The sequence below is a fragment of the Morone saxatilis genome, unplaced genomic scaffold (genome assembly GCF_004916995.1).
Source record: "Morone saxatilis isolate NCDOM2014 unplaced genomic scaffold, NCSU_SB_2.0 Contig21, whole genome shotgun sequence".
Taxonomy (NCBI): domain Eukaryota; kingdom Metazoa; phylum Chordata; class Actinopteri; family Moronidae; genus Morone; species Morone saxatilis.
The window spans coordinates 19,651,170-19,661,277 of record NW_023339774.1 but is presented as its reverse complement, the minus strand read 5'-3'; the positions used below and the strand labels follow the sequence as shown (position 1 = coordinate 19,661,277).

At 39.8% G+C, this 10,108-nt stretch overlaps 1 protein-coding gene across 1 annotated transcript in view; it reads right to left on the bottom strand.

The window, feature by feature from the left end:
- Positions 1-10,108, bottom strand: part of LOC118332968 (homer protein homolog 1) — a 17,227-nt gene that overhangs the window by 1,855 nt on the left and 5,264 nt on the right. Inside the window, exons 2-8 of the mRNA XM_035668430.1 lie at positions 8,743-8,899; positions 6,877-7,008; positions 6,696-6,788; positions 4,440-4,582; positions 1,390-1,549; positions 1,177-1,287; positions 1,016-1,096 (exon numbers count right to left, since the gene is read on the bottom strand). Of these exons, the coding sequence (XP_035524323.1) occupies positions 1,016-1,096; positions 1,177-1,287; positions 1,390-1,549; positions 4,440-4,582; positions 6,696-6,788; positions 6,877-7,008; positions 8,743-8,899 (877 nt within the window). The remainder of the gene's footprint in view (positions 1-1,015; positions 1,097-1,176; positions 1,288-1,389; positions 1,550-4,439; positions 4,583-6,695; positions 6,789-6,876; positions 7,009-8,742; positions 8,900-10,108) is intronic.

Genomic DNA, 10,108 nt, shown 5'->3' with positions numbered 1-10,108 from the left:
GTTTGTATTTTATCTTCCATTTGACTCTAGTTTGTTTGTCGTCGTCGTTGTTGTTTATTCTGTCGTTATCTTTTTGAATGTCGGCTCTGTGATCGTTCACATGGCTCTCAGACAATATGGATGTTTCCTTTCAGCCAATAAGATGAATATGAATTTCACATTTTTGTATTTTAAATAGAAATTCATAACCTGTAGTTTTTACTAGATTTAATATTCAACAGCTCTGATTTAACCAAATCTAACTTACAAACAACAATTATTTATCAAAATGTAACTAATTTTTTCAAGTAAAGTTCTTTAAAAAAACTTTACAAACACACTTAAGCTTTAATAGAACACAAAGCCATCGTGTAACGACTATAATTTAATTATATTATTATTGTAATAGATAATAAAATACATTAATCTGTATTTTAATGTATTTAATCTGTATTCATATTAAAAATGTTTTTCAATCAGTGCAGCAGAATTCATTCAGACAGATCGTCTATTCATCAATTCTGCTTATTGTTGAAGTCATTTTTCACACTCGACTTGAAGCTGCAGTAAGTAACTTTTATAAACATGTGAGAAAGTTTATTGTCGAGTCTCCTGAAGCCTCGGTGTTTGACGACTTGTCCAGGTTTCATGGATTGTTGTAAATCCCGTCAGTAGCTCTAGGAGGAGCCAGAGGAAGCGGATTTATTCTCACATTATCTTCTTCTGTCGGGATATAATGAAGGTTTCAGCAAATATGACAGAAAGTAATTCTTCATAAAAGTGAACCTACAGCAGCTTTTAGTCTCTCTGGATTCATCCTCAGCTCTTCATCACGTAAAATACATATTTTTATCAAATTTACTGACATTAAAAAGGGAATTCCATCATTCAACCATTAAACCATTTTAATTTAACGAGTACTTTTATTTGTAATACTTAAAGTACATTGTCCTGATTATATACACACTCCTTTAGTTAAGTGACATGTTTAACACTGAGCTTTAACTTGTAATAGAGTACTTTTACTGTTACTCGCCTGTAGTTTCAGTGTCAGAGAGTCTTTCTGAGACTGGAACTCATTGGCGCTCTCCACCTCTGCTTTCAGTCTCTCCAACTCCTGCAGGTGAAAACACAATCAGTCCATAATAAAAATTAAAACAAGACGTTCGTGTGTGAAACTTCTCAAACTGCTCGAACCTCCTCCTTCGCCTTCAGCGCCGACTCCAGCTCCTCTATCGTTTGGTTGAGCTCTGTCTTTTGGGATTTGATCACCGTCGTCTGGCCGCTCACGCACTCCAGCTCCGTCACCTGGAACGCCACAACAACAACAAAACAACAACCCGTCAGCCTTTCGCTCACGCACACAAACCGCCTCACAGCGCGGATCAGGACGTTCATACGAGTTCACACCCGTTTGTGTAGCCTCTCGGCTTCTTCCTGATAGGCCGCCAGCTGCTGCTTCCACTGTTTGACGTTGGCCGTGGACTCGAGCAGAGCCGCCGTCAGCTTGGCGTTGTTCCCCTTGAGCGCCGCCAGCTCCGCCTCCCAGTGCTTGTTGATGCTGGATGAGCTGAGACGAGAGGAAGAAATACTCAGATCCTCAACTTAAAGCTTCTATTAGGAACTTTTATTGTGTTGATTCTGGCGCCCCCCTGTGGACAAAGGTGGCCGCTACCGCTTTGTTTCATTGATTTCAAGGGGAATCCTCCTTTTTAATGAGTTACATTACAGTTTTCCTTTAACCATCGACTGTAAGTTACAGTTCAAATCCAGTTGAATTTATTATATTTTAGAGAAAAGCCTTAAAAAGTCATCTTCTAGAAAGCGAACAAACACTTTCACTTCCTAGAAGATTAATTATTAAAACAATTAAGGTTGCTGTGCATGTCGGAGACGTAGGAGAGATCTCAGTGATAAATTATTTACAGGAAATTTGGTCATTTTAATACATTTTAAAGGTGTTTCCATGACTGGAAAACTAGTCTCTAAATTTCCAGGTTTTCCAGGATGTGTGGGAAACCTGTAAAAGTAGAAACATTATAGTGTAAAGATACTAAAGTTAAAATGTATCCTGAGGAGTCGATTGTAGATACTTTATATATTATATATTAGATTAATAGTGAAGTACTGCATTATATCATTTATTATATATTGTTTTATTATGTAACAAATAGCAACTTTAAGTATTAGTAGAAAGTGGCAGTACAGTCGCACCGTGCTTAAATAAGTGTAGTTACATCAGGCTGCAACCAATTAACCAGTTACATCATTATTTATTGATCTGCCAAATATTTTCTTCATTGCACCATTAATTAATTAAACATTTGGACTTTAAAATGTCCTTTATGGTTTCCTAAAGCTCCGAGTTGACTAAAGATTAATTATATTAATGATTTAAATCCACTTATTGAATCCGACTGAATGTTATCAGGTCCAACTTTTGAACATTTCACCACATTTATAACCTTTATTAGCTTTAAATAACACTGCTGTATATACTTTTGGACCTGTGCAGTTATATTTAGATATATTTATATATTATACACGTCACTTATTCTATTCTGTGTATTTTCTATTGTGTTGTATCTGCAGCTGCTGAACAAAAAGCTTCTGATCTCGTCGGCAGAAGTTGAAGTTTCTGTCAGTTTAATCTTGTGTATTTTTTCGTCTATTGTGTCTGCGGACAAAAAGCTGAATGAATTCCCGTAAACGTCAGTTCACAGAGAACCAGCAGAAACCAGTTTTCAGTGAACTGTCGTCACGTCGAGGCTGAAAAACAACTCCAGTTCCTGTAACGTCGAGCTGAACACAGACTTCGTGTTGCGTGAGGCTTCCCGAGAATGAGGAGCTGTCGCCTCTCAGGTGTCAGATCTGTCGCCGTCTACCCAGAATCCCCTGAGGCATGCTGAGGCTGTTTACTGTAATGAATACCGCTCGCGCACCTAAACGAACTCACTGACTTCAGATCAGAGCTGGAGGAAGGTATTCAGAGTAGGAACGTAATAAAATACGTGTGGAACATTCAGGAGGAACTTCACAGCTCCGTTCTCACTCCCAGGTCGTCAAATACAGACGCGAGTGGTGTTCAGTTATCTGCAACTTTACAGTTGAATGTCATTAAATCCTCCACACTGGTTCTTTTTAAAGGTCCTGAATTCACAACATGTTAAAGTACACAAGTGTTAAAGTATTAATTAAGCAGAAAGCTTCATGTTATTATTAATGGATTATTGTTATTGATCTATTGATCTTTTCATTAGTGTGTGATCACCTGAATATCAAGGTTTAAGGTCACTTTATTTGTATATATAAAAACAACAAACATCTCAGATAAACATGATATAAACGTGATAAACGATCAATAAAGAAACTACTAAGATAAAAATGCAGATAAAACCAAGAATATCTTTGTGCCGGCTTATTGATCTGACTGATCGCTGCTGGGACGAAGCTCTTTTTATACTCTTTATTCTACATATTGGGACTATAAACCTTCGTCCAGGAGGAAGAAGAGGCTGATATTCAATGTGTGAAAGGGCAGAAGTCTTCGTTTAAAAATGAGCTGTAACGAGTTATAGGAGTTATGTTTTTGTTGCCTTTCAATAAATCGTTTCATCTACAGACGCTGCAGGTCGCCTTCTATAAAGTCCACTGAGCAGGATTTAGTGACATCTACCGGTGTAGTTGCAGGTTGCAACCCCGTCGCTTCACCCTCTTCTTCTAAGCGTGGAGGAAAAACTACGAGCCAGTGTTTGTCCATTCTGGGCCACTGTAGAAACACGTGAATGGTACTTTAATGTTGTAGTAGGAGCTAAGTAGCAAGTAAATGAGTATAAAGTATTTTGTTACTTAGTTAAAGTAAATTATCTTACTTCCTACCACTGCTTTAGATTGGAGATTTCTTTTGATGCCATTAAAGAAACAAACTATTTAAATAACATTAACACTGACTGTGAATGTTTGGACACTAGAAAACAAATGTTCTTAACATTTGATGTAAAACATGAAATAAAACCCGACAGCAGGACAGTGTTGTGGTTATTTGTGGATGATTTTATAATGAATTTAAACAGTTTGAACTATTTTAAAACAAGTGTTTCTGCTGCATTAACGTCCCCTGAAGCACCGCTGACACGACTCACCTCCACTCATTCAGAGGTTTATAATTAATAGGAAGCATGCGTAGTGTGTTACTGTAATGCTCCACTGCTGTCCAGAGGCCTGAGGGACCAGATCAATAATGAATGAATGAATCGACACGAGCTGCAGCGATCTGTGCTGCGCCAATTTCATTTTAAATCAGCTCTCCGGAGAACCGCTAACGGACTCGTTAACACCGAACGTGATGATTTAATGATCAGGATGCGTTAAACTATTAAAACCCAGTTCAACAGAAAGAAAACGAGACGATATTTGGCGTCTCCGTTTCGATATTTGAGCCTCTAAGCGCTCTGCTTTACCTGTGTGAGAAGGGCAGTGCATTCTGGGAAGGCTCTGCTCTGGCTTCGGTGTGCTGAGGCGTGTCTGGTGTGACTCTCTCGTCGTCTGTACCGTTGATGCTCTCCGAGGTCAAAGGTGACTGTAGATCGCCTGGTGCTGACTCCTGATTGGACAGTGAAACACAAAGAAATATATTATTTTTAAAAAGATTAATTTTATTGAAAAGAAACAGTTCAACATTTTTGGGGGGAAAAATAAAGTTTATTCGTTTATGTGCCGAGTTAAACGAGAAGATCGACACCACTCTGTGTCTGAGTTAGCTTAGCTTAGCATAAAGACTGTAAACGGGGGGAAACAGCTAGCCGAACTCTACCAACCAACACATCTAAAGCTCGAACAACATGTTTTATGTTATTTATAAAAACTCACTCATTAATACGTGTTAATTATGAGATTTAGAGGTGATGACAGGCTGATTTGTTACCTTTGAACATCGTTATTTTCACATCGTTTTCAAGTCTTTATCAAGCTGAGTGATATCGATCTTACCAGCGAGACGGCGAATAAGCACTTTTCCCCAAACGGCTGAACTTTTCCTTTAAATTTGGATTATGAAACAGAACAAAGTAATAAAGTTTTAATGACTCCGTGCTCTCAAAAATTAACTTTTCTGCTGAGATGTAGTTGAAGACGCTCTGAAAACTAACCACTAGACACAAAATTAGATTCAAATCACATTTTCTCTGTTTCTCTGCTTTTTGTGTCTGAGCTGCCGATTAAAGTGATTATTTAGAACTGTGACTCCATTTCTCTGAGGACACTGTGTCCCCTTTGCGTTATAAGATATCTCATAGCTGACTGTTACTTTTTGAGAGCACGAGAGGAGAGCTGGAGGGTCGTCTGTGGAAGGTTTATGTGGGAACTTCACAGGTTCCTCTGGTCGTTAGTCTGACGTCAGGATGAAGGACGAGGTTGTTAAAGACTGATGACGTGGGTTGCTCCGGTAAAAAGAAAGACTGGTGTAACAAAAACAATGACAACAGGTGATGAGTCTGGACTTTATACAGCATTGTGCTCTCACTGCTGGCTGCAGGGGAAGGTTTTTATGGGAGGTTTGCGTCATTAACTGGAGGGTAAGACTGGGAAGAAAACGGGGCCATCGGAGTCATGAAAATGATTCTTTCCACTTCTTTTTACCTTCTTTTTAACAGGTTTGTTGACTGATAACACATTCCTTTTTACAGCGCCGCCCTGAGGAGGAATCATTAGGGAGAGGAGAACAAGCCACAAGGTGTTAGCGAAGTGGCTGAACGTGAGCTGAGTGAAACATTAAACAACTTATTACAACGAGGTCGTCGTGCTACAGGAGCCGTCGTACAGGGATACATTAATGTCATTGCTGGGGGTTTGTTACCAACTTTATTAACACTTTAATATTGATTCTGAATGGAAAATACACTGTAAAACATATTAAACCAGAATGACTGAGAGCTTATGAGGAGATGGAGAGTTTTAAACTGCACAAATCTCAGAAATTAACGGGTGGAAAATCTCAAGAGGGAAACTTTCCTGTTCCTGTCGGAGCCTAAATTTTAATAAAATGGTGGATAAATAATACTTGTGTTGACAAACAGTAGTTTCTTCTGGAGTTTCTGCTTTAGTATAATACATCTGGTTCTATATCCAGTAACTGGTATAGTTTGATGGCAAACATCCAGAATGAAAAGGCCTGCTATGCTTTTAACTTGTGCAATAGCACGAATTTATGTTATTGTTACTTTTCTATGCTGATGATAAGATATACTTTATTGATCCCACACTGGGGAAATTCACTTGTTACAGCAGCTCCAGATAGAAGATAGCAGATAAGAACAAACAAAAAAGAAATATGCATAAAATAACAAAATAAAAATAAATAAATACAAGAAAGAAATTCAAGAAAACAACAGAATTATGGTTGTTATGTACATAATATATATATATACAAACACAGTAATTTAGGCAGGAACGAAATATTAAGCTAGCTAGAATAAATAGTCTAAAGACTAATGTGCACTTTTGATTTACCTGTAGCAGAAACTAAAAACTGGCAGGAATTTATACTATTTAATTTTTTTTAATAGTATTTTGTATTTCCAGCCAAGTTGCTTTATTCCTAAATCCTGAAAATGTTCATATATAAGCTACATACACGTCCAAATAGCTAAGCTCACGTCTTCATAGACAGATCCAGGTGTGCAGAGTGTGTAAGGATGCATTAGCGGGGATAATGTTACCTGAGAGGGAGTGCTGGTGAGCTCCATCTTCTCCTGAGACTTCTCCTTTGCTAACCTCGCTGCCTCCTTGAACTCCGCAAACTTATCTGCAAACTAAAAAAAGATAAAAAAAGACAGTTTGGTTTAAAGAGAGGAGACAAACTCAGTCTCTCTTTGTGGGTCTTCAGTCCCGCGCTCTCACCTTGGCCAGGTTGCTCTCCGACGAGAAGCCGAGGCCGTACACGGTGTTCGCCCGGCTGTCGGCCCACTGGCCAAACTTCTGCGACGTCTTGGTGAACGTCATGTTGGGGGTGATGGTGCTGTTGATGATGGCCTGTGGAGAATAAATATATTGTCTGTTAAAGCTTCACTGATTCAGGAAACAGGTTACAGCTGGAAGTCTGATGTCTACTGGGAACCGACTGTGTGTGTGTGTGTGTGTGTGTGTGTGTGTGTGGTGTGTGTGTGTTTTGGTTTGTGTTCACGTTTGTTTGGTAACAGGAAGCAGTCAATGAAGGATTTCTGAAGTGAGTCCAACTGACCTGTTATTGATCGGTGTGGGAGGACTCGCAGGCAGAGTTTGGAGAGAGGCGAGTGGTTTCGAGGAAAAATGGAAAATTTACTGTTCAATGCCTCAAATATTCAGTTTATTCTTCCCCTTCAAACGGAGATCTTAACTCAAGGTCCACTTACTCTCTTTTTTTAAGTTTTCGACCACATGACACAGTTCTCAACAGATTTACTTTTGTTGTATTTGCCAAGAAACTGTTGATGTTGAAGCTTTTCCATGATTCTAAGACCTCTGAGACTTTTCATCCAGCAGTCGAAAGCTCGAGAAGAAGCGAGTGAGTGGACCTTGAGTTGAGAATGTTTTGGTCTTTGAAGAGTAAATTAACGCCCGTTGAAAACGTCTTTGTTTAGATGCAATGATTTCACTTCTGAACTTGCTTCAGTGATGTACAGGTGTGGTTACAGGTGCAAACATTCCTGACCACATCGATCACAGGGGAAACAGGTTTGAAACTTTTTTTAAAAAAAGAGGAGACTTACTTCAGTTAATATAGCTTTCACATGCGAGTAGCTCTGCTCTGTTATTACACAGTATTTCATGAAAAGCTGACAGGAAAGTGAAATTTGTGAAAAAACATTTCCTCACAAATTTAAACGTTACTGTGAATAGGAGCGGTGACTTTCTGCGTCGTACGACCAAAACACACCGGCGCCGCAGTGCGTCATATAACACACATCACTAACACAGTCAGGTCGCTGCGTGTCTGGTTGCCTGCGGGGGTTAGACTTAGAAAATAATAGGGCCTGTTTTAGACTTTAATTGGCAGTATAAAAAATATACTTGAAAATGCAGCTGAAACTGTGACTCATGATTTTGGAAGTCAGCTTGTAAATACTGTACAGCAGTGAACTCCAGGACCCAAACCCAGAGGTGAACTCTAACAACTGTACCTGTAACGAATTAGTTTAAAAAATCATTATTTTTGTCACGGAGCTGTTTATGTATTAACTGTAGTTTGGCTCATTTCTGGACCACCAGAGAGACTTGTGACTGTGTGGCCTGCGTCTGTTTCTCTCTGACTTATTGTTGTTGTCTGGATAATCACGTCCTCCAGCACCAACCCGCCCAATCGCTGCTATTTCCAGCAGAAAACTTGCTGCTTCAACAACAGCAGTAGCCACCCAGAGAGGCTCTTACATAACTATGCTAACTCCACCTCTGCACCTCAAGACTAAAATAATCACTGCCACATAGATATGACAGACCCGACCGCCCCTTCACTGCTCCAGCACAGAGAGGCCAGACCGAGGCAAACAAAGCCTGGCAAGCTGAGAGTCGCGGTGGGACATACAATATATAAAAGAAGATATTGTTCTTTATGAATTTATCTGCACATACAAGTTGTTTGTAGTGGTATTTTACAATCCTAAGTTCCTACTGATTGAAATGAGGCTCTAACGGGCCGTTAAACAAATATTACATACTGAATGTTAAGCCTGGAGCTGTAGTCGTGGCACAGGAAAGGTTTACGAAGGACTGCTACACACACAAACACACCTTGGATCCATCCAGACTGATGATTCGATATACATTCCTGGTACTGTCGTAGAAGTAGGAGACGGTGACAGCGTGTTTACTGGTGGGAACCCAGTTCTTCTTGGTGTTTGGGTCGATCTGGAAGACGTGGGCCCGTGTGCTGAAGATGGGCTGCTCTCTGTGGACAGAAAGGAACAAACGTTGGAGGAGATGGAGCCATCGGTTAAAAAAAGGCCTCAAACTCTGAGGTTGCCTTAAATATGCAGCGTGTAACTGAATACGAGCCTGTGAGGAGGAAAAACAAGCTTTGGTTAAACCAAAATAGACAAAACAACAAAGCAAATTATTGCGTTCAAGTTGACAAAGATTGATGCCAAAGGAAGCCAACACCGCAGTGACAAACACTGCAGTTCCTCTAACGGCCACTAGAGGAGCTTAAGGCCTCGTATTAAAACTTTACAGCAGAAATAAACTGTTTACGACGACTGTACGGAGGGTGAATTTGTAAACACCTCACCTGTTTAAATGATTTTAAGGATTAAAGTTAAACATAATTAAGTCTGTGGACGCTTTGAGTGACAGGTGGGTTTTCAGTAACCTTTAATGAGTCCGTCTCAACTCCACTGAGCTTCACAGCGGCTCTTCAGAAACTTCTACGATTACCATTTTTGATTGTACAGTTTATGCACTGAACACAAGGCTGATGTGAATGTCATTAGTTTGCAGATATTAGGTCGGAAATCAATGACTAGACGCCAGATTAGAAGTCAGTGGATCAGCAAAGTTATTACAGTTCAACCTCAGGGGAACGTGAAGGTCAGATTTCGTGCGAATCAGAGTCATTAGGGTTCATCCTCTGGGGATTATGTCATCACTGGAGTCGCACCAATGGCTAAAAACATTCAGGAATTAGGATTGAAAGCCAAAGTACGTTAAGTTAAGGATCAATAAAGTGCTCTTCGTTCCTCACATCCTCCGAACAACCGACTGACGCTCGTTAAAAAAGACAAAACGTGTGAATAAAGCTCCACATGAAATATATCGAAGGACGTGGAAGCATTGAGGAACGTGATGAGGAAGAGGAAGGTGAGAAACATCTCGCCAGATCCCAGCACATCTATTATTCACCGGTCTGCTGTGTTGCTGCACTACCAGTGACGGAGGAGGAGGAACAGACACAGTCTTCCTCTTCTCATGTGGAACACAAAGGCAGACAGTAAAAAATATTCAATTATCACTTGGCAGGAGGAATCGAATCAAATAAATCTGCAAATATTAAAATTTGCTTCGTAATGTAGACGCTCTGCGATGTCACGATCGCTTCATTACTCGGAGTTAATGAACCTTTGCCTTCATCACCCGCCGACTGCAGAGTCATTACAAATGA